The sequence below is a fragment of the Eleutherodactylus coqui genome, chromosome 1 (genome assembly GCF_035609145.1).
Source record: "Eleutherodactylus coqui strain aEleCoq1 chromosome 1, aEleCoq1.hap1, whole genome shotgun sequence".
NCBI classification, from domain to species: domain Eukaryota; kingdom Metazoa; phylum Chordata; class Amphibia; order Anura; family Eleutherodactylidae; genus Eleutherodactylus; species Eleutherodactylus coqui.
This window is the reverse complement of record NC_089837.1, coordinates 387,328,273-387,353,123: the sequence shown is the minus strand read 5'-3', so window position 1 is coordinate 387,353,123 and position 24,851 is coordinate 387,328,273. Positions and strand designations below refer to the sequence as shown.

At 47.9% G+C, this 24,851-nt stretch overlaps 1 protein-coding gene across 1 annotated transcript in view; it reads left to right on the top strand.

Moving 5' to 3' along the window:
* LOC136612484 (cytokine receptor-like factor 2) overlaps window positions 1-9,836 on the top strand; it is a 41,392-nt gene extending 31,556 nt beyond the window's left edge. Inside the window, exon 6 of the mRNA XM_066592880.1 lies at window positions 9,591-9,836. Within this exon, the coding sequence (XP_066448977.1) occupies window positions 9,591-9,836 (246 nt within the window). The remainder of the gene's footprint in view (window positions 1-9,590) is intronic.
* Window positions 9,837-24,851: the final 15,015 nt, after the last annotated feature.

The window sequence follows — 24,851 nt, the reverse complement described above, 5'->3', positions numbered from 1 at the left end:
TCCGTATGCACAACGGGGACCAAAACAAAGAAAGCAGCCGGTGGCATTCAGAACAGACATTTTGCTTGAAGGACTTTCAGGCCCCATTGCCCACTTGTGGAGCCCTTGAGTGGCTAAAACGATTGAGACCCCCGACAAGTGACCCAATTTTGAAAACTAGACCCCTTAACGTATTAATCTAGGGGTGAATTGTATATTTTGACCCCACAGTTTTTGAATGAATCTAAGCAAAGCAGAAGGAAAAAATTACAATTTCCGTTTTTTGTAACAATTGTGTCATTTTAAAAACAGGTTTTTTTGTACAACACACAAATGAATGAAGACTTTCACCCCAAATTGGATCCCCCTGTTTGTCCTGTGTTCAGAAACATACCCATTGTGGCCCTAATCTTATGTCCATAGGCACAATGGGGCCCAAACCGAAAGGAGCATTAAACTTCAACTTTTTAAAACGTTTACGTGATCGCCATTTTCTATCTCACATGACCGGAGACCGCTCCCCGCAACCCTTGGTCACTGCTCCAAGCTCTCAGCCACTATTAGTAGCCAGGAAAAAGGAGATTTTAAATTTCTTGGGCTTCCCCAGCTTCTGCACTAACGTCCGCCATTTTGCTGACGGGCACATGCGTCGAAGTTGGGGAAATGTCCGCGGATAAAGATCTCGTTAGAGAATATTGCTGGAGGTTTTAGGCAAGTAATTTCACCTCCCCTGATGGATTGCATCAGTGACAGGAGGTGAAATGTTAACTTTTTCTTACTTTTACATGATCGCCATTATCCATTGGATAGCAGCAATCATGTGACCAGGGACCACGTACCACAACCCTCCGTGAAATCTCCAGGCCCTCGGCTTTATTGGTAGCCAGGAGCAGGGAAATTTTGAATAACCCTGGCGATCTGCGGCTTTTGCGCATGTGTCTGCCATTTTGGCAACGGGTGTGTGCGCCCAGGGTAAGGTTCATGAATAAATCCGGGGGCCTTAGGTACATAATTTCATCTCCTCTCATGAATATGATCCTTTTTACCTTTTTTTTTACACTTTTTTTTAACTTTATCCAATGGATAACGGCAATTATGTGACCGGGAACCACATACACCGCTTCCCCTGTGATATCTCTCTGCTCTCGGCTACATATGCAAGCTGGGAGCAATGGGATTTTAAATTTCCTGGGCCACAAGCCCTTCTGTGCACATCACAGAGGATGGAGGTGAGTACTTTCAACCCCCCTCATGGATACGATCCATGAGGGGAGCTGAATCTTAACTTTATTTAATTTTTTTTACCCTTTTATGCGATCGGCATTATCCATGGGATAACGGTGATCGCATGACCAATGGTTGCTCACTGCAGCCCCCCATGACAGCTCTAGGTTGCCAGCTACCTCCAGCAGCTGACAGCATGGAGCTGTCATGTCCACAGCCCCCACGGCTTTAATCCTTTGAGCGAGCGTGTTTTTACGGCCCTGAGGATTAAAGTCTAGCGAGGATGTAAAAATCCAATAGGGTGGTCACTAAGGGGTTAAGCAGTTTCAGCAGAGCATATCCCCATGGCTGCGGGTATGCATCTGCAATGGATAGCAGCTCTGCAGCTCATAGCAGATAAGCAGTAAGCTATTGCAGTAGTGCCACCACAGGCAGAAGGAAAAAGTCTAACAGACGTGAGGCAGACTTTTTCTCCCCTTCGCAGCCTGCAGCAACAGCACAGGGTAGGAGCCACAGTCAAAGGCAGCACTTATTAATGATGGTCCAAAAGTGTATCAACTCCTGCGTGGATATACGTTGGCCCCTTTGACTTCTAGGTGTCTAGGCTGGATGAGTGGCTGGAGCTTGCACAACATGCTTTAGAGGTGCTTTCCTGCTCTGATGCCAGTGTGCTATCAGAAAGGGTGTTCAGCACAGCAGGGGGTATGATAACTGACAAATGCATCAGCCTGTCCACAGACAATATTTATAAAAATAAACCAGGCATAGAATTTACCTAACGTCTGCGCCCCATGGCAAATTTCACTGATTAGGTAGGACGCTGGCAATTTTTGATCACATAGATTTACTAGCTGATATACCCGTCTTCGCCCGAGTTAATTTGGTACTGGTGTTTATCTGGTGTTCACACGGAAAATCTTATGAAGTCGTGGTTACTTTAGAGATACTGAGGAAAAACATATGTTTACCATTTTGCATAGTTCTCTGCGTTACCCAGGAAACACCACGTGGAGGTAACCATGCGACGTTTCCTTCATATAAAATGACATCAGGAAGTGAGAGAATCAGATTACGTACATAAAATTTGGACACTAATTCTTTTGCGCTTAGAATTGAATAATCGAGTTGGGACCTATTAACTTTTCATATTTATGACACAATCAATGCTTGTGCTAAATTTCATGTTTCTATGACATTGGGAAGTGAGAGATTTGGATTATGTACGTAAAATTTGGACGCTAATTCTTTTGCGCATATAATTGAATAATGGAGTTGGGACCCATTAGCTTTCACTATTTATGACATAATCAATGCTCGTGCCAAATTTCCCGTTTCTATGACACCGGAAAGTGAGAAAATTACATTCCGTACGTAAAATTTGGACGCTAATTCTTTTGCGCATAGAATTGAATAATCGTGTTGGGACCCATTAGCTTTTACTATTTATGACATAATCAATGCTCGTGCCAAATTTCCCGTTTCTATGACACCGGAAAGTGAAAAAAATTACATTCCGCACGTACAATTTGGACGCTAATTCTTTTGTGCATAGAATTGAATAATCGAGTTGGGACCCATTCGCTTTTCCTATTTATGACATAATCAATGCTCGTGCCAAATTTACCGTTTCTATGACACCGGAAAGTGGGAAAATTACATTCCGCACGTAAAATGTGGATGCTAAATCTTTTGCGCATAGAATTGAATAATGGAGTTGGGACCCATTAGCTTTTACTATTTATGACATAATCAATGCTCGTGCCAAATTTCCTGTTTCTATGACACTGGAAAGTGAAGAAATTACATTCCGCACGTAAAATTTCGACGCCAATTCTTTTGTGCTAGAATTGAATAATCAAGTTCGGACCTATTAACTTTTCCTATTTATGACATAATCAATGCTCGTGCCAAATTTCATGTTTCTATGACACCAGAAAGTGAGAAAATTAGATTCCGTACGTAAAATTTGGACGCTTATTCTTTTGCGCATAGAATTGAATAATCGAGTTGGGACCCATTAGCTTTTCCTATTTATGACATAATCAATGCTCGTGCCAAATTTCCCGTTTCTATGACACCGGAAAGTGAGAAAATTACATTCCGCACGTACAATTTGGACGCTAATTCTTTTGTGCATAGAATTGAATAATCGAGTTGGGACCCATTAGCTTTTCCTATTTATGACATAATCAATGCTCGTGCCAAATTTCATGTTTCTATGACACCAGAAAGTGAGAAAATTAGATTCCGTACGTAAAATTTGGACGCTTATTCTTTTGCGCATAGAATTGAATAATCGAGTTGGGACCCATTAGCTTTTCGTATTTATGACATAATCAATGCTCGTGCCAAATTTCCCGTTTCTATGACACCGGAAAGTGAGAAAATTACATTCCGCACGTAAAATTTCGACGCCAATTCTTTTGCGCTAGAATTGAATAATCGAGTTGGGACCCATTCGCTTTTCCTATTTATGACATAATCAATGCTCGTGCCAAATTTCACGTTTCTATGACACCGGAAAGTGAGAAAATTACATTCCGCACATAAAATTTGGACGCTAATTCTTTTGTGCATAGAATTGAATAATCGAGTTGGGACCCATTAGCTTTTCCTTTTTATGACATAATCAATGCTCCTGCCAAATTTCACATTTCTATGACATTGGGAAGTGAGAGATTTAGATTATGTACGTAAAATTTGGACGCCAATTCTTTTGCGCATAGAATTGAATAATCGAGTTGGGACCCATTAACTTTTCCTATTTATGACATAATCAATGCTCGTGCCAAATTTCACGTTTCTTTGACATTGGGAAGTGAGTGATTTAGATTATGTACATTAAATTTCGACGCCAATTCTTTTGCGCTAGAATTGAATAATCGAGTTGGGACCCAATTTCTTTTCCTATTTTGGAGATAATCTATGCTTGCGCCAAATTTCATGTTTCTACGACATCAGGAAGTTGAAGAACATTTGGCGAGTCAGTCAGTGAGTCAGTTAGTGAGTCAGTGAGTCAGTGAGGGCTTTCAGCTTTATATATATATAGATATCAAAGACCAGACTATTCTCTGAAGGTGCTTATGGTGATGGAACTGCTGCTGCTCTCCTACTCGTGCTTCTGCATTGTTTCTTCCTCAAACAAAAATTTACTAAAGCACAAGAAACAGCTGTAGATCTACAGCTTTTCTATGGAGAAGGCCTGTGCTTGAGTGTTCTGTTCACTTAGTAGTATTTATTAGAGATGAGCGAACGTACTCGTCCGAGCTTGATACTCGTTCGAGTATTAGCATGTTCGAGATGCTCGTTACTCGTAACGAGTACCACGCGATGTTCGGGTTACTTTCACTTTCATCTCTGAGACGTTAGCGCGCTTTTCTGGCCAATTGAAAGACAGGGAAGGCATTACAACTTCCCCCTGCGACGTTCAAGCCCTATACCACCCCCCTGCAGTGAGTGGCTGGCGAGATCAGGTGTCACCGGAGTATAAAAATCGGACCCTCCCGCGGCTCGCCACAGATGCGTTCTCACTTAGCTGAGGGAAAGTGCTGCTGCTGGTGCTGCTGCTATAGGGAGAGTGTTAGGAGTTATTACAGGCTTCAAGAACCCCAACGGTCCTTCTTAGGGCCACATCTAACCGTGTGCAGTACTGTGGAGGCTGCTTTTTGCAGTGTTGCACATTTTTTTTTTTTTTGGTATATCGGCCGTGCAGAGCATTGCGCCCTGCAGTAATACTCCAGGGACAGAAGTGGTGGTTAGGCAGGGACAGAAGACATATTAATTATTGATTGAATATAGGCAGTGGGCCTTTTCTAAAAAATATTTGGCAAAAAATCTATTTGGCCTGCCTGTCACTGTGCTCAGTGTTCTGGGTCTGTGTGTGCTGGGTGTAGTAGTTCTACAACAAAATCATACGCAGCCAGCTAAGTGTTACAGCAGGCTTGCGCCAAATTATTTCCTGGCTCTGTCTGGGCTCTGAAATCACCGCTGTGTAGCAGTTAACAGTGCAACACTCTGCAGTTCTGTCACATACCCTAGGGACAGAAGTGTGGAGGCAGGGACAGAAGACATATTATTGATTGAATATAGGCAGTGGGCCTTTTCTAAAAAATATTGGGTAAAAAATCTATTTGGCCTGCCTGTCACTGTGCTCAGTGTTCTGGGTCTCTGCTGGGTTTAGTAGTTCTACAACAAAATCATACGCAGCCAGCTAAGTGTTACAGCAGGCTTGCGCCAAATTATTTCCTGGCTCTGTCTGGGCTCTGAAATCACCGCTGTGTAGCAGTTAACAGTGCAACACTCTGCAGTTCTGTGACATACCCTAGGGACAGAAGTGGTGGTTAGGCAGGGACAGAAGACATATTAATTATTGATTGAATATAGGCAGTGGGCCTTTTCTAAAAAATATTGGGCAAAAAATCTATTTGGCCTGCCTGTCACTGTGCTCAGTGTTCTGAATCTGTGTGTGCTGGGTGTAGTAGTTCTACAAAATCATACGCAGCCAGCTAAGTGTTACAGCAGGCTTGCGCCAAATTATTTCCTGGCGATCCGTAAGCGAAGTCAGCCTCCAATCGCAGGCCAATAAGTGGCACATTTAATTACAGCGTACTGTTTCTGCATTACTGGTAATACAGCATGCGGAGGGGTAGGGGTAGGCCTAGAGGACGTGGACGCGGGCGAGGACGCGGAGGCCCAAGTCAGGGTGTGGGCACAGGCCGAGCTCCTGATCCAGGTGTATCGCAGCTGACGGCTGCGGGATTAGGAGAGAGGCACGTTTCTGGCGTCCCCACATTCATCGCACAATTAATGGGTCCACGCGGTAGACCTTTATTAGAAAATGAGCAGTGTGAGCAGGTCCTGTCGTGGATGGCAGAAAGGGCTTCCAGTAATCTATCGTCCACCCACAGTTCTGCGCCGTCCACTGCTGCAACTCAGAATCCTCTGGCTGCTGCTCCTCCTTCCTCCCAGCCTCCTCACTCCATGAAAATGAGACATTCTGAGGAGCGGGCAGACTCCCAGGAACTGTTCTCGGGCCCCTGCTCAGATTGGGCAGCAGTGGTTCCTCTCCCACCAGAGGAGTTTATCGTGACTGATGCCCAACCATTGGAAAGTTCCCGGGGTCCGGGGGATGAGGCTGGGGACTTCCGGCAACTGTCTCAAGACCTTTCAGTGGGTGAGGAGGACGATGACGATGAGACACAGTTGTCTATCAGTGAGGTAGTAGTAAGGGCAGTAAGTCCGAGGGAGGAGCGCACAGAGGATTCGGAGGAAGAGCAGCAGGACAATGAGGTGACTGACCCCACCTGGTTTGCTACGCCTACTGAGGACAGGTCTTCAGAGGGGGAGGCAAGGGCAGCAGCAGGGCAGGTTGCAAGAGGCAGTGCAGTGGCCAGGGGTAGAGGCAGGGCCAGACCGAATAATCCACCAACTGTTTCCCAAAGCGCCCCCTCGCGCCATGCCACCCTGCAGAGGCCGAGGTGCTCAAAGGTCTGGCAGTTTTTCACTAAGAGTGCAGACGACCGACGAACAGTAGTGTGCAACCTTTGTCGCGCCAAGATCAGCCGGGGAGCCACCACCACCAGCCTCACCACCACCAGCATGCGCAGGCATATGATGGCCAAGCACCCCACGAGGTGGGACAAAGGCCGTTCACCGCCTCTGGTTTGCACCGCTGCCTCTTCCCCTGTGCCCCAACCTGCCACTGAGATCCAACCCCGCTCTGAGGACACAGGCACTACCGTCTCCTGGCCTGCACCCACACCCTCACCTCCGCTGTCCTCGGCCCCATCCAGCAATGTCTGTTAGCGTAGCGTCCAGCCGTCGCTAGCGCAAGTGTTTGAGCGCAAGCGCAAGTACGCTGCCACGCACCCGCACGCTCAAGCGTTAAACGTGCACGTAGCCAAATTTATCAGCCTGGAGATGCTGCCGTATAGGGTTGTGGAAACGGAGTCCTTCAAAAGTATGATGGCGGCGGCGGCCCCGCGCTACTCAGTTCCCAGTCGCCACTATTCTTCCCGATGTGCCGTCCCAGCCCTGCACGACCACGTCTCCCGCAACATTGTACGCGCCCTCACCAATGCGGTTACTGCCAAGGTCCACTTAACAACAGACACGTGGACAAGCACAGGCGGGCAGGGCCACTATATCTCCCTGACGGCACATTGGGTGAATTTAGTGGAGGCTGGGACAGAGTCAGAGCCTGGGACTGCTCACGTCCTACCCACCCCCAGAATTGCGGGCCCCAGCTCGGTGCTGGTATCTGCGGCGGTGTATGCTTCCTCCACTAAACCACCCTCCTCCTCCTCCTCCAACGCAACCTCTGTCTCGCAATCAAGATGTGTCAGCAGCAGCACGTCGGCAGCAGTCGGTGTCGCGCGGCGTGGCAGCACAGTGGTGGGCAAGCGTCAGCAGGCTGTGCTGAAACTACTCAGCTTAGGAGATAAGAGGCACACGGGCCACGAACTGCTGCAGGGTCTGACAGAGCAGACCGACCGCTGGCTTGCGCCGCTGAGCCTCTAACCGGGCATGGTCGTGTGTGACAACGGCCGTAACCTGGTGGCGGCTCTGCAGCTCGGCAGCCTCACGCACGTGCCATGCCTGGCCCACGTCTTTAATTTGGTGGTTCAGCGCTTTCTGAAAAGCTACCCACGCTTGTCAGACCTGCTCGGAAAGGTGCGCCGGCTCTGCGCACATTTCCGCAAGTCCCACACGGACGCTGCCACCCTGCGCACCCTGCAACATCGGTTTAATCTGCCAGTGCACAGACTGCTGTGCGACGTGCCCACACGGTGGAACTCTACGCTCCACATGTTGGCCAGGCTCTATGAGCAGCGTAGAGCTATAGTGGAATACCAACTCCAACATGGGCGGCGCAGTGGGAGTCAGCCTTCTCAATTCTTTTCAGAAGAGTGGGCCTGGTTGGCAGACATCTGCCAGGTCCTTGGAAAGTTTGAGGAGTCTACCCAGGTGGTGAGCGGCGATGCTGCAATCATTAGCGTCACCATTCCTCTGCTATGCCTCTTGAGAAGTTCCCTGCAAAGCATAAAGGCAAACGCTTTGCGCTCGGAAACAGAGCCAGGGGAAGACAGTATGTCGCTGGATAGTCAGAGCACCCTCCTGTCTATATCTCAGCGCGGTGAGGAGGAGGAGGAGGAGGAAGATGAGGAGGGGGAAGAGACAGCTTGGCCCACTGCTGAGGGTACACATGCTGCTTGCCTGTCATCCTTTCAGCGTGTATGGCCTGAGGAGGAGGAGGAGGAGGAGGAGGATCCTGAAAGTGATCTTCCTAGTGAGGACAGCCATGTGTTGCGTACAGGTACCCTGGCACACATGGCTGACTTCATGTTAGGATGCCTTTCTCGTGACCCTCGAGTTACACGCATTCTGGCCACTACGGATTACTGGATGTACACACTGCTTGACCCACGGTATAAGGAGAACCTTTCCACTCTCATACCCGAAGAGGAAAGGGGTTCGAGAGTGTTGCTATACCACAGGACCCTGGCGGACAAACTGATGGTGAAATTCCCATACGACAGCGCTAGTGGCCGAAGGCACAGTTCCGAGGGCCAGGTAGCAGGGGAGGCGCGGAGATCAGGCAGCATGTACAGCACAGGCAGGGCAACACTCTTTAAGGCCCTTGACAGCTTTATGGCTTCCCAGCAAGACTGTGTCACCGCTCCCCAGTCACGGCTGAGTCGGCGGGAGCACTGTAAAAGGATGGTCAGGGAGTACGTAGCCGATCGCACGACCGTCCTCTGTGACGCCTCTGCCCCCTACAACTACTGGGTGTCGAAGCTGGACACGTGGCCTGAACTCGCGCTGTATGCCCTGGAGGTGCTTGCTTGTCCTGCGGCTAGGGTCTTGTCAGAGAGGGTGTTTAGTGCGGCTGGGGGAATCATCACAGATAAGCGTACCCGGCTGTCAACCGACAGTGCCGACAGGCTAACACTCATCAAGATGAACAAAGCCTGGATTTCCCCAGACTTCTCTTCTCCACCAGCGGACAGCAGCGAAACCTAAGCAATATGTAGGCTGCACCCGTGGATGGAAGCATCGTTCTCTATCCCCATCCAAAACGGGGACCTTTTTGCTTCATCTATCTGTGCATAATATTCCTCCTCCTCCGCCTGCTCCTCCTCCTGAAACCTCACATAATCACGCCGAACGGGCAATTTTTCTTAGGCCCACAAGGCTCAGTCATATAATTTTTCTAAACAACGCAATTTGAAGGGGGGCTTTGATTGGGGACCTTCTGGAGGGCAAATGTATAGTGTAAGGTGGTTAGGGGAATCACTTCACTGTTTGCTCACATTATTTGTTATACTTTTATTACACTATTATTTGCAAGAATTTACTTGAATATTTTTGTATTTTTGATTTCTAAGGAATGGGAAAAGACATCAGCCAATGACGCTCATCACGAAGTAATAGAGTGTGTCATGGAGGAGCAGAATTATGAGCTTGAATCAACATATGTGAAGGAAAGTGAGGTTGTGATGCCAGTAAGCCAACCTCTCATTGAGGAACAAAAAGATTGTGTGACACCTGGATCTTTACAGAAGGAAGCTTCTAATGTTTGGTTTGGGAATATGAACATTACAGCAAATGAAAGCATGTATGTAATGTTGTAAGAATCTGAACATTTGGTATAGATACCATATACCACTTACTTTTGAAGCAGTGTTAAAGGAGTTACCCGCTCTAAACAGCAATTTGCTATATAGGCTACTAGGGGATGTTGAGCCAAAAGGATGTGGATACATGACTCAACTTTTGAGGTCCACAAATATCTAGTAATTTCAATTGGCACACTGTAGTTCTCAGAAAAATAGTGTCAACATTGATACCCCAGCCATGAGCTGTTCGAAAGTGTATGAAATCAGAACTACAAGTCAACCTACTTTGAACATTTCACAATCATCAGCACTACATCAAAGAGCTTCAGAAGTAGGAATGTTATAGTACATTAATTGAATAATATATTTTTAAGGGGGTTCCCCAGCTCTTAAAAATTGATGAGCTATCCACCGGATAGATAATCAAGAGCTGATCTGTGGTGGCCTACTGCCTTTGAGCCATGTCATTTAGCTGTTTGCCAGACCAAATACATTGTGCAGTGACCCTGCTTGGTATTGTAGGCATAGCTCATTGAAGTGAATGGGAGCTGTGCCTGCAATATCAAGCCACTGCTTCCTGCTTACCCATCTGCTTCCTGCTTGAGATAGGGTGACAACTGGTCTGGCAAACAGCTGATTGACTGGTTTCTCAGTCAGCACGAATGCAACCCAAACAGTAAGCTGGACGGAAACGAAAGGGAAGTAGGCACATGCATACACGACTGGGCACTAACAACAAGCAAACTGGAGGCGTATGCATTCACCACAAAGACAACAGATGTCAAAATTCCTACCAAAGTACTACGACACTCAGACAGATGAAAATATCTAAAAAGTTAGTACGTATAAGGTATTGGTTTGTATTTTAGCCAGAATGCGTAAGCTCACAAGCCCACGTCAAGGGTCCTCATTGTCTTGTGAGTCCCTACACTAACAAGACAACTAAAACCACAAAAGGGAGCCCTTCCTACAAGAGGGGTGATCGTCCCAATAGGGACGGCCCCACACTGGAATCTAAGGGCCTGCCTTGTCCTAAATGGTAATCGGCAGGAACACTAGATAAGAAAAACAATGACAACAGGCGTCTGCTCACCCACATACACGGGGGAATACAATATAGAACATAAAACTAACCAGGTGTCTGCATACCTATGCATACAGCCACAGAACAAGACACTGTTCATGCCTAACGTCTAAACATCTACAGACACTGAACATCTCACTATTGAAAAGAACAAACAGACACAAGGGAAGTACCCACTAGTAAGAGGAGCTGGTATTTATGTGCACAAGACCAATGGTGTTTAGCTGGCTGGAGAACCCCACACCATCAGCCAGCCAAATCAACCACACCTGTAGCAGTGTGTTCCTGGAAACCCACAGAACCACAAGTCCCAGCAGCAGAACATGACAAGTGTCCATACAAGTGATGACAAGTGTCCAACATGTGACATGTCCATAGTCGCACAATTACTATGGTCGCCATGTGGCCGTCAGGAGAGTCAAAATTGTGGAGGCATGCTTGACTTTCGAAAACCAATGTTGTTTGTGCAGTAGTTTGCCAAAATCAGAAGTGCCTGGATGTTAATGGTGACCATTTTGAGCACCTTATGTGATTTCAGAAATCAAACAGGACTTACAGCAATCCTTTGATGCCTATTTAAAGGGGTTGTCTCGTGGCAAGCATCAAAATTTTACCTTACCCCATTCCCCCTGTCACCCCCCTGGCATAAAATAGCAAATTAAAGCGGTTTTTAAACCGCTTGCTACTCACCGATCCGACGAAATAAGGAGTTTAAAAAATCTTCTCCCTAAGATGGCCGCCGGTCCTTTCCCAGGGATGCACTGCGGTTTTCTCCCATGGTGCACAGCGGGTCTTCTCCCATGGTGCACCATGGGCTCTGTGCGTTCCATTGCCGATTCCAGCCTCCTGATTGGCTGGAATCGGCACACGTGACGGGGCGGAGCTACGATGACGACGCGGTGACCAGCTCTCCGGCACGAGCGGCCCCATTCACCAGGCAGAAGACCGCACAGCGCAAGCGCGTCTAAAAAAGCAAGAAGCCAGCGAAATTAGACGGAGCCATGGAGACGTGGACGCTAGCAACGGAGCAGGTAAGTGAATAACTTCTGTATGGCTGATATTTAATGCACGATGTACATTACAAAGTGCATTAATATGGCCATACAGAAGTGTATAACCCCACTTGCTTTTGCGAGACAACCCCTTTAAGTCTGCTAATTAAGCTTTTCTGCAAATATTCTTGAACATGAAGCATGCATAAATTGTTTTGGGACATTCTGTGTGTCTTCGTGTATATGTATATATATATATATATATATATATATATATATATATATATTGTAGCAAGGGAGGTACTCTCGGGATCGCTGAGCTCTCGTACCAGAAATGGCGCACCACACGGGTAAACACGGCTCAGGAACAGTGTATCTCTTTATCTGGCTCGTGCCAGCATTTATTTTACAGCACAGCAAATCATATCACATCACATCATGTCCATAAGCACCCCAACTTGGGTGAGAGTCCAGGGGCGTCCCCTGTTGGACTCTTGCTTTTTCAGGCCACCAGCCTGCAACACCTTCCTATGCTGCGCTGGTCCTCTCTCAGGTGTTGAGGTTAGTGGCGTCACCCTGTCAACCTCTGGCCTTCTTGATCTGCACCAGACCCTGGGCTAGCAGCCCTCCCAGCTCCACTGAACTGTCTCTCTCCCCCTTGTCTTTGGCAGGAATCGGCTTTTATCTGGTTCCTGCTCCACCCCTTGGTTAACCTTCGCACCAGGAGTCCTGTCTCTGGCCCTCTACAGGCCCCCCTGTGCACTGAACCGCTACACCCCCCTCCCCCTTTGATATAGGCCGTAGGCCGTATCACCTTTTCTTCTTGGCCCTCCGGGGTCAAAGCTCCAGGCTCGGGGATCTCTTTCTAGTTTTCCTTGTCTGACAAGTTTTCTCTTCTTGTCTTTACTCGGCTCATCCCAACCTTGCCAATCTCTGTCAGACCGTGCTCTCACAGCTTGCAAGTTGACTTCCAAGTGCAACTTCGTATCTTCTGTGGCTTGTAACTTATCGTCAGGTTTCTCTACCTGAGCCTTCAATTCTTCTACTTGCTGTTCCAAGGCTTTAGTAGACTTTTCTAGTTCATATATCGTCTTTTCACCATCATCCTTGGAGCTAACCAAGTCCTTCATTTCCATGTGGAACGGCTTGGGGTCTCTTGCCCTAACTGGCACTTTCTGAAGCTCAACTTCCATGTGGAATATTTCACATTGTACATCACTCATCTGTTCAACTGTTGCAGGTGCCATTTCTTCAGTCTGCCCTTCAGTAGCGGCATGTGCACTTATTTCCATCTGTGGGCCTTCTACCCCAGAGACACTTCCATTCATTTGCACAACTTCCTTATCCAGGACAGGAGTAATTTCTGAGGCCTTTTCCCCAGTCTCTGCTACCTTCGTGGCCTTCTCTGCTTCAGCAGTTTCACCTTCTGCCTTCTCTTTGGTGACTTGAACTTCAGAGGATTGCTCACCTCCCATCTGTAGCTCAGCTCTCACTTTCTCAATACCTTTCACAATTTTTATCTCTTTTTTTAGAATTCAACAGGGTCTTCTTTTTTTCCACTTGTCTGAACTGGGCCCTAGACCTCTCTAGTCTCTGAACCTTCTTTTCAGCAATATGACCCTTTGACTCCCAGAGCTTCACCTTTGCACTTAACTTCTTAGCGGACCTTTGCAATACCACTTTTTCTTCTGACACCACCTTCAGGGTGCGCGTCAAGGTTAGCGCTTCAGTCCCTTTCATATAGACCTTTTCTTTAGCACGTTCACATTCAGTGACATATCTTGCAGACCTTATTTTCTCCTCTGTAAACTGCTGTTCACATATTTGCTGCTTCTTTCTTAGTTCGGACACAAGCTGCTTTTGGAGACCAAGCTTCACAGAAGCACCTTCTATCTCTTGCTGAAGATGTACTTTAACCTTCTAAAGATTATCACAGGCAGCTATCTTCTCTTCATACTGCTGCCTTGTAGCTTTTAACTCCTCTTGTATCTCTCTTTTCTGCTCTTCCGCAGAATCCAAGCACACAGCACTCTTCTCCAGTCTATATTTTAGGTCAGACACCTCAGCCTGAAGTGTTGCAATCTGCTTTGACAGGTTTCTCTTAGCTTCTGCATCTTCCTCTAACTGCTTGAGGAACACATCTCTCTTATCTTGCATTATCTTCAGGTGTGCACTAAGAACAAGCCTCTGCTGCATCTCTTCTTGCACCAGCCTCTGAGGCTCTTCACTCTGAGCTTCCAGCTTCACCTGCAGCCTGCTCACCTGCTCAGACAACGCTGTCTGCACACTGTCACTTTCAGCGACTTTTACTTGTAGCTCTTGGAGCTGCATTTCCACTGTATTTTTCTTGCACTCATATGCACACTTGTCTTCCAACAACCCCTTCACCTTTTGGGTCAGCTCAAGACACTCACTTTTCCATGTTTCTTTCACTTTTTCAATTTGCTTCAACTGCTTGGACAGTTTCCCCACAACTAGAGCATGACTCTATTCCAGCTCCTGGGTTTCGGTTCCATGTACTTCAGCTTTCTCATCCAAGCTCATCTGTAGCTGGGACACCAGTCTCACATGCAGCGCTTCCTGGTTTTCCTTGTCACCCAGTAAGTCTTTGAAGATCTCTGCTTGCTTCTCTGCCTGACTGCAAGCAGCTTTCTCTACTTTCAGCTCTTCCTTCAGCTGACTTATTTGGCACTCCAAGTCACTATTTGTCTTTGCCAACTGCATTTTCAACTCTGCAATCTGATTCTACAAACCTGTAGTTTGATTACGTGCATCTGTAGAAGGTCTTTCTAACTCGCAACAAGTCATCTCCAACTCTTGGGTTTTCATTTGCAGTTTCTTACAGTCCTATTCATACTGCACAGATTGTGCCTCCAGACATACTCTGCGATCAGCCTCATCTCTGGTTACATCTCTGAGGTCTTGTATCTCTTCATGGGCTGTTGAAAGATATCCCTCAAACTTTACTTTCTCACTTCTCATTTCTTCTAAGTTCTGTTCACACTGAACATTCTTCTGTTCCAGCAACACCCGGTGATCAGCTTCATTCTTAGCCAATCTCTCAAGACGCTCATTCTCCTTTAAGAGAGCTGCATACTCTGCTTTTTGCTGCTCCTCTTGGCCTCTTGGCCTCTTCTCCAAGCAGACACAAGATAATCCTTTCTTTCTGTAGCTAAACTTCATACTGTCTATTAGCAGTTTGCGCGGCTTCCACAAGAAACTTTGTATAAGCTTGCATTAGTGCAAATCCCTCCTGGATTTTACCCAAGCGTTCTCTGTTGCCCTGCAAGGCAACTGCAGCTTCAGCCTCCTGGCCCTTTGAACACTGCACACCGCACAAACGGCCTCCTGGCCCTTTAAACGTAGCTTCGGCCTCCTGGCCCTTTGAATACTGCACACCGCACAGCTGCACACTTGGCCTCCTGACCCTTTAAATGCTGCATACAGCAGGTATCGCACCCTCGGCCTCCTGGCCCTTTGTGCGCCACTCTGGATCTTGCCAGCGCATCCTCCACCATATGTAGCAAGGGGGGTACTCTTGCCTCGGGATCGCTGACCTCTCATACCAGAAATGGCGCACCACATGGGTAAACACGGCTCAGGAACAGCATATCTCTTTGTCTGGCTCCTGCCAGCGTTTATTTTACAGCACAGCAAATCATATCACATCACATCATTTCCATAAGCACCCCAACTTGGGTGGGAGTCCAGGGGCATCCCCTATTGGACTCTTGCCTTTTCAGGCCACCAGCCTGCAACACCTACCTGTGCTGCGCTAGTCCTCTCTCAGGTGTTGAGGTTAGTGGCGTCACCCTGTCAACCTCTGGCCTTCTTGGTCTGCACCAGACCCTGTTTTAGCAGCTCTCCCAGCTCCACTGAGCTGTCTCTCTCCCTCTTGTTTTTGGCAGGAACCGGCTTTTATCTGGTTCCTGCTCCACCCCTTGGTTAACCCTTGCACCAGGAGTCCTGTCTCTGGCCTTCTACAGGCCCCCCTGTGCACTGCACCGCTACAATATATATATATATATATATATATATATATATATATATATATATATATATATATATATATACGTATATACCGTGTTTCCCCCCAAAAGTTTTGCCTCAAAAGAGGCACAGTGTCTTATTTTCAGGGGGTGTCTTATACTCACCCAGCCACCGGCATCTGTATCCCTCGCGCTGGTCCCCACGCTGCTGCAGGCTGCAGTCCTCACCACTGACAGGATTCTCTTCTCCTGGTAATGCGGCTTTGAATACCCTGCCTCCAGTAAGCGCTGAGATTGGTTCATCGAGCGCCATCTCTGATTGGCTTGCGCGCGGGGACAAGAGCGAGGGACACAGACGCCGGCGGCTAGGTGAGTATAAGCAATAAGTTAAAAAAAGAAATACTCACCTAGCCAGCGGCATCTGTGTCCCTCGCGTTAGTCTATGGTGCTGTGGCAGGCTGCAGTCCTCAGTGCTGACAGGATTCTCTTCTGGTGACCGAGCTTTGAATACCCCAGTAATGCCTCATGTAAGCGCTGTGATTGGATTGAGCGGCAGCCAATCAAAGCTGGTGCTCGATGAACCAATAACAGCCATTCGGTCATGTCATTCACTGAGTGGCTGTGAATGATCGAGCACCAGCTTTGATTGGCTGGAGCTCTATCTAACCACAGCGCTCTCTTACTGGAGGCGGGTATTCAAAGCCTCATCCCCAGAAGAGAATCCCTTTCAGCGCTGAAGACTGCAGCCTGCCACAGCGCCGGAGACTAACGCGAGGGACACAGACGGCAGTGGCTAGATGAGTATTGCTTTCTTTTTTTTAACCTAGTGTAGCTAGGGCTTATTTTCGTGGGATGGCTTAAATTTCAAGCCGCCCCCGAAAATAGGGGTAGGGCTTATTATTGGGGTAGCACTTATTTTCCAGGAAACATGGCATTTACATTTTACCTTCATACTGTAACTCCAACTGAAACTACAATGCAAGGCAAATGAATATAGCAGTCTAATAATGGGAACTTCTTAGCAATAAGCAGTAGGACATTTTGCAAGATGTCTGAACATATTCATAATTACTACATACATCCTACATATACTGTTATCTTACTATAGTTACCAGGTTACTAAGTCTGTTATGCCTTAAATTCATATACCAAATATATATTCTTGAAATGATTGGTTTGCAATCTTATTGACCAAGGCATGGGTGGACACCCCATGGTGAACATTAAATAAAGCAAGCTCCAGGGACCACTCTCAGGAGAGAGCTATTGTGACATACCTGCCTGTGTGTGTTTCTCATCTCTTTGGTGGCTGGCCATACCGTGTTCCCTGGTGGGATCTCCAGTTTGGGAGGTCAACCTAAATTTGCGGCTGCACAAGTGAAGTAAAGAGGTTTTCTGCAGAAATTAATGGAAAATCATATCTTCTCTCCCATGCTAATATACTTCTTCAATTTTAGTTCTGCCTTTTCCGTTCTGAGCAAGGCCATATCTCCTCTTTTGGTAGTGATGTAAAATCTTGTGCTGTTTATTCAACATGTGATTTGCTTGCCAGCTGTCTCCTCCAATATACATGTTGTTGAAGCTGATTTTTCTTTTATTTCTCTTTTTATAAAAAAGACAAACAGGAGAGTAGAATGAATATGATAAGAAAAGTGCTTAAGGGACCTTTCACACAGGACGGAATAGGCTCAACGGGTAGGGTAAGATGGTGATACCCCAGTGGGGCGCTACCTGCGGAGTCAGGTAGGGAAAGATGTTGTTATGTCATGATGCCAGTCCGTATACGGGTAGGGACCCATTCTGAACAAGATAATAAATATAAAAAGTGGAGAAATAAATATAATGGGGTAAGAGTCCTTGCCTCTGGAGCGTGTAGTGTGGTACCTCAGTGCAGATGTTGTAGATGATGTAGATGATGGGAAGGTACTCCAGGAAGCAGGATTTAGCTGGTAAAACACATTAACACACTTTATTGGCAGGGAGGGAGAGATTTCTTTATTTGGCAGCAGTTACAAAACTTGAATTACATTTACTTGAGGTGAAGCGTTCGAGAAGCGGGCCCTCAGCCAGGGAGACAGCGGGGTAGATTGAGGCGTTGTCATGGGACTCTACCATCTCCTTACCTGGGGGTAACACGGGACCCAACCATGTTACTGCTGGGGAGTTTCACAGGGAAAATGTAATCAACAGTTTACCTTAAAGTCCGTTTTGTGACTTCTGATGCCACTGTTCTGTCCTCTGCGGTGAATCCAGAAGTTGGAACAAATAGACCACACACAAGGTCGGTAGAGGTCTTTTACTTGAATAAACTTGAATACAGTCCAAACCTTACAACATCAGGCTAACACAGCTGCAACAGAATATAACAGTGTGACAGGGAGGATACTCAGGATGTCAGAAGAATCCACAGTCCCAGTTATCGGTTGGGTTCTTCTCCCAGCGACTCACTTCTCTTTCTCATTCTCTCTCTCTCTTGCTCTCTACTGATCCATACTCACGATTAGCGTTGCACTCTGCACTGCACGGTGGTTCCTTTCACTCTCTCATTACTCCATACTAGCACTGAGGAGGCCTGGGTGAATTCAGCCCAGGGCAGACATCAGGCCATCCCTCAGCCTCTTCCATCTTGGGGTTCCTCATAAAACAAAGCACACTTTTTCCTTTGGCCGCCTGCACACGAGCGGAAATTCCACGGTGGGATTTCCCACGGAATTTCCGCCGCTGGAGCCCCGCACAGAAATGTCACTCACCCGCCGCCGGCTCCGGTCTGCGCATGTGCCAGCTGCCCAGCAAGCCGGCACATCAAACACCTGGAGCTGGCGGGCGCGGGTGAGTACGCGCTGGTCCCTGCAGACGCTCGGGTCAGGTCCTGCGGCGAGAATCCTCGCCGCCGGATCCGGCCCGCCCGTCTGCAGGCGGCCTTAGGCTTACTCCACTCCAAACTCTATTTAGCAAGAAGACCAGACTAGGCTAGCTCCATAGACCACACTGCATAGCATCCTTGTAAACAGATATATATATATATATATATATATATATATATATATATATATATAACATGGTCACATGACATACAACAAGATACATTTTCCAGACATAACCCAGATGTTAACTCATTCAGTGCTGCAGAGGTGCAATACACATCACAAATGCATACACATAGAAGACACTAACAATACAATTGCACAAGATAAACGCATTCATACTTACAGAGGGGCCCCGTTAACTTTGGGCCACTACAGAGGTAGATGAAGACAACTTGACATTAGAAAAACACTTTGATTAGACTTGAGAGGTGAGGGTTGAATTTACCCTTCTTGTCCTCCTGACTTTACACTCCAGCTTTACTTCTCTGGCTGGGATTTCAAAGAGCTGACTAGTTTCTGGCTTGCTTGTTTGTACTAGCTTCTTGCTGCAATTGTCTCCTGGCCAAACACCTTTCCTCCTCTCTCTCTCTATCTCTCTCCACTGCTAACTCTCCAGAACAACTTGTCCTTTGTTACTCACACTTTTGATGTTCTCTTTCCCACTGCACTGGCTTTCTGCTTGTTCCTCCCCGAACTCTCTCAAGCTTAGGCCTAGCTGTGGACATGGAAGACTGATTTAGCTCTACCCCCTCTGTCCTTTTGTACTGTCACTAACCCAGCCTATCTAAGGGCTTTACCAATCACAGACTCTCCATACCTGGCTAAACACTCCCCTGACTGTTGCTAGGTGACCTGTACTCACCAGGGATGGAGAATATCACCAGAATATGTAATTGTTACCATGCAGGGCGGCGCAGGGTCCCGCGGTCAGTGCGTGCCGCTCTGGCTTCGGCGTCCCGGACATGTTACGTCAGGGCTCTCCCGGCGACGTGGGGCGGTCGGTGTGCGGTGACATGGGCGGATCCGCCCGCACCCCTTCCTCTCTCTTGTATTGTGAGTGGGGGAGTTGGCTCCTCCCACTCTCTGCCCATGGGCGAAGTTTTGCAGTTATAAGGCTGACAGTGACCTGAGCTCACTGCCAGTTATTGGTTCTGTCAGCCACTAGTCAGTCCTGTCTGTAGTTCTGCTCAGTCAGTTCCCTAGCTTGCTTGTCAGTTTCCTTCCCCAGCTTTACCTTTCTCAGTATTTCCTGTTTGGTCATTCAATCTGACTTTTCTGTCGGCACTCTGTCCACCTGGTAGGTAGTTCCTCTTGTAGTTGCCAGGTCCCTAGCCAGGGTAGGGACCGCCGTCCTGTTGTCCGCCTGGGGTTAGTCAGGGCCGAGGCAAGGCAGGGACAGCAGGGGGCGGTAAGCTTAGGGCCCCCCAGTTGGCGCCCGGGGGTCAGAGTGCCGTAACATAATAACTGGCCCTTTAAACTGTTTTTTCCATGGAGACGATCAGCTCCCTCACAAACCAGCTGCAAGCCCTGGTGCTGGTGATCCAGAATTTATCAGCTCGCATGGTGGCCCAGGAGCAGTGGGCGTTGTCGCAGGGGCCGGTCGCCTCAACCAGTCCCGAACCCAAGTGCCCTCTTCCCGAGGTGTTCTCCGAGGAGAGGAACAAGTTTTTTGTTTTGCAAGAGGCGTGTCGCCTGTTTTTTCGGATGCATCCCCGTTCTTCCGGCTCGGAGGCCCAGAGGGTCAGGCTTATAATGTCCCTGCTGTGGGGCTCTGCCCAGACCTGGGCTTTTTCCATTCCCGAGGGTTCCCCCTCCCTGCAGTCGGTGGACTCCTTTTTTCAGGAACTCAGGGGTATCTTCGATGAACCGGACCGAGTGGAGTTGGCGGTTTTGCGGCTGCTGGCGCTGCATCAGGGGTCGCTTTGTGTGGATGATTATTGCTCCAATTTCAGACGCTATGCGGGCGATACTGCATGGAATGATAGCTCCCTGAAAGATGTTTTTCTGCAGGGCCTCTCGGACGCAGTTAAAGAACTGTTAATTTCCCATCCCGTTCCCGGGTCCTTAAAGGAGGCTATGGAGCTAGCGGTGAAAGCAGATAGGAGGCTCAGGGCAGGTAAGTAAGATAGACAGGCCCGTAGAGTCAGGGAGGTCGTTTGTCCTGTTCCCTCCTCTTCCGTACCAGTCTCTGTTCCCGAGCCAATGGAGGTGGACCCGCTGGACCCCAAAGAGCGACGCCGGATTCGTTTATTGCATCATCTTTGCCTCTACTGCGGGAAAGCTGGACATCGGGTGATAACCTGCCCCCTGAAGCCTCAGCGCCCACAGTCTGAACCGGCGGAAGAACTCCAAGTCCTAGGCGATTGCAGGGAGGATCGCCTAGGACTACAGGTACCTCCTAAACTTCTGGTACCTTGTCAGGTTAGATTCCGGAACTTTTCCCGCCCCGGGCAGGCGTTTATTGATGCCGGGGGAGCAGCCGCTAACCTGATAAGCATGCGTTTCGTTAGACTCCTGATGGCTGAATTTGTGGTGCTGAAGACGCCAATTCGTTTTACTAGCCTTGATGCTACCCCTCTTGCTACGGGCTTGGAACGATGGAGGACCCCGGTCTTACAGTTCACAGTGGGGAGTTCCTACTCGGAAGAACTATCATTCCTGGGGATGGAGAAAATGTCGGTAGACATGGTACTAGGAATACATTGGTTGGCGTTGCACAACCCCCAATTCAATTGGACCACCTGGGAACTGACTCATTGGGGACCATCCTGCCAAAGCCATCTTGCCCCCCTTTCTCTCTGCTCAGTAGATACCGCGCTTGTTCCGGAATACTTGTCTGACTTCCGGGATCTGTTTTCCCAAAGCCTGTCAGAGACCCTGCCTCCGCACAGAGAGTGGGATTGTGAGATAGACCTTATTCCAAAGAAGTCCATCCCTAAGGGGAATGTCAAGTGGGATGCCCTCTCGTGGAGTTTTGGGGTGCCAGAATGTGAGTCACTGCCTCCCGAAAATACCCTGGAACCTGGGGTTGTGGTTGCGGCTGTGGACTCTGGTCTCATTCCCCGCCTTCAGAGGGCTCAGCAGGACGCTCCACCAGGGGTTCCCGAGGGCAGATGGTTTGTGCCAGAATCATTAAGCCTCTCAGTTTCTGAACCCTACAAGGTGGGTCAGAAGGTGCATCTGTCTTCCAGGAACCTAAGACTGAAGGTCCCGTCCTTAAGGCGTGCACGGCGCTTTGTAGGGCCTTTTACTATTACGCGTGTAATTAACCCGCTCGCTTACGAACTTGAGTTGCCAGCCACGTGGAAAGTGCATAGGGTTTTCCACAAGTCCTTGTTGAAACCCTTTGTCCCTTCGGTGAGGCCCACCTCCGGTCCCCCTCCTCCCTCCCTGATTCGGGGCGAGGTCGAGTACGAGGTTCAGGAGATTCTGGATTCTCGCTTGCGACGGGGGACCTTGCAATACCTGGTGGCGTGGCAGGGTTTTGGTCCTGAAGACCATTCCTGGGTGGCTGCACGGGAGGTCCACGCTCCTGCGTTGGTACGGCGCTTTCACTGTCCTTTTCTGGATAAGCCTGGTAGGGTTTCCGAGGGTAATGTTACCATGTAGCGCGGCACAGGGTCCTGCGGTCAGCGCGCGCCGCTCCGGCTTCGGTGTCCCAGAGCTGTGACGTCAGGGCTCTCCTGGCGACCTGGGGCGGTTGGTGTGCGGCACCGTGGCTGGGTCCGCCCGTAGGGCGCCGCCCGCACCCCTTCCTCTCTCTTGTATTGTGAGTGGGGGAGTTGGCTCCTCCCACTCTCTGCCCATGGGCAAAGTTTTGCAGTTATAAGGCTGGCAGTGACCTGAGCTCACTGCCAGTTATTGGTTCTGTCAGCCACTAGTCAGTCCTGTCTGTAGTTCTGCTCAGTCAGTTCCCTAGCTTGCTTGTCAGTTTCCTTCCCCAGCTTTGCCTTTCTCAGTATTTCCTGTTTGGTCATTCAATCTGACTTTTCTGTCGGCACTCTGTCCCCCTGGTAGGTAGTTCCCTCTTGTAGTCGCCAGGTCCCTAGCCAGGGTAGGGACCGCCGTCCAGTTGTCCGCCTGGGGTTAGCCAGGGCCGAGGCAAGTAGGCAGGGACAGCGGGGGGCGGTATGCTCAGGGCCCCCCACTTGGCGCCCGGGGGTCAGAGTGCCATAACATAATAACTTGCCCTTTAAACTGTTTTTTCCATGGAGACGATCAGCTCCCTTGCAAACCAGCTGCAAGCCCTGGTGCTGGTGATCAGTAATTCAGTGAGAAATATGAACACATAACATCATAACTTTTTCCACTTTTCATGTATCACATTAAACCTGATTTAACACTGTAATCATCACAGACAGCACTGGAGTACCCAAGTGAAAGGGGTAATTGGGGGATGATGGCGGTTGAAACTTGGGACGCCAATCCACAGAAGTTCGGAGTTAGGGGCAGCTGGATAGTTGTACTCCCACCTGGTTGTGCTACGGACGAAGTTTTGGTTGTTGGGGGTTGTAGTCCCTGCTCCCAGAGGCCAGTGTAGCATGTGGCATAGTTCAGGTGTTCCCTAGTGAGAAGGAGCTTCAAGAGTTGGGGTAAAGATGATATAGGTAAAACTCACTATTATTTGCAGCTCCACAGAAAGTACTGTTACATCCAAAATAATTACCATCCATAAGTATCCAGAGTTTAGTAACTGGAGATACCTCCCTCAGAACAATGCGTTGTACCTAATACTGAAGATACTACTCTCATTATACTGTGTTGTATCTGGCACCTTCTCTCAGATAAGCAGAATGAATCTGTATTTGTCTCTTCTGTTTCCAGTTTATTGCAGTCTTCTTTCTTTCTATCGTTCTCTTGCTTCCCTTATTCTAATCTTTCTTAAGCTTTTCTACGCCTTTCCTTTTTACTTCACTAATAACTGAACTCTGTTTGTCTTTGTCGTCCTTCTGCTTCCTTTCTAGTAAACCACAACTAACTTAAATTTCTCGAAACTGGTTGGGGTTATTTATGGCCTCTAGATCCTCCCCTGAACTTAGAGCTCAGGGGCTAGATAGAAGTCTAGCCTGCACACTAATTGGAACTTGTTGGTTCTCCAGTAATCAAATTCAATATAAAACAAGTACAATTTAAAGAAAAATAACACATTAAAGAAGCTATGTACCTTTGTTATGTAGTGATAACTCCGAGACACTGCAGCTAGGTTAAAGTTGGTGAAGATAACTGGGGAAAAAAGTCTGGTGGGGGTCCACCATTAATGTCAACAGTTGGACTGGGTGTTTTGTTATCAAATTATTGTTTGGTGGTTTCATTATCAAAACCCCTAAATGAATTTAAACTTATTCATGAGACCCTAAAATGAATGTAGATATAGACCTCTAATAGTTTTCACAAGAGAACCCCCCCCCCCCAAAAAAAATCAGACAAGACTCCAAAATGAATTCAGATCCCAGACTCCTAAGTAAATTCAAAAACTGTCTAAAATATAGACTCCAGACGCCTAAAGAAATTCATACTGCTGATCAAACCCTTAAATTAACTATACTGGGGACCAGACTCTGCAATTAATTTAGATACCAGATAAAACAACAAAATATATACAGACCCCAGACAAGGATGCTAAATTAATCCAGACCTCAGGTTAAACCTCCAAATTAATCCAGATCCCACATCAGACACTAAAATGATTTCAAAAACCAGACCTGACCAAAAATCAAGTCAGAGTCCAGATCAGACTGCTCCACTTATTTAGTGCTCATTACTCTTGAGTCCTCTTCACCTTCAAGTGCTGCTGCATTATGTCCTGACTGTGCCTAGGATCTGGACATTGTGTGTGGCGGAGTGAAGAAGAGTGAGGGAAGGTAAGTGCTGGCAGCAGTGGTGGATTAAGTAGACCATGAACCCTGGACTGTTTCCAATATTCTGTCCCCCTCTCACTATTGCTTTGCCATGCTGTGTGTACAGGAAGCATCCCTTTATGTGTTAGCACTTAAAGGTTTTTTTTTCCACAGTATGAAAAAAGTGGTTGAGCAGGGCACAAAATAAACTCACTGGTCAGATATTCCTTGCATTTGTAATGGCTCAGAGTAAGGGGCCCC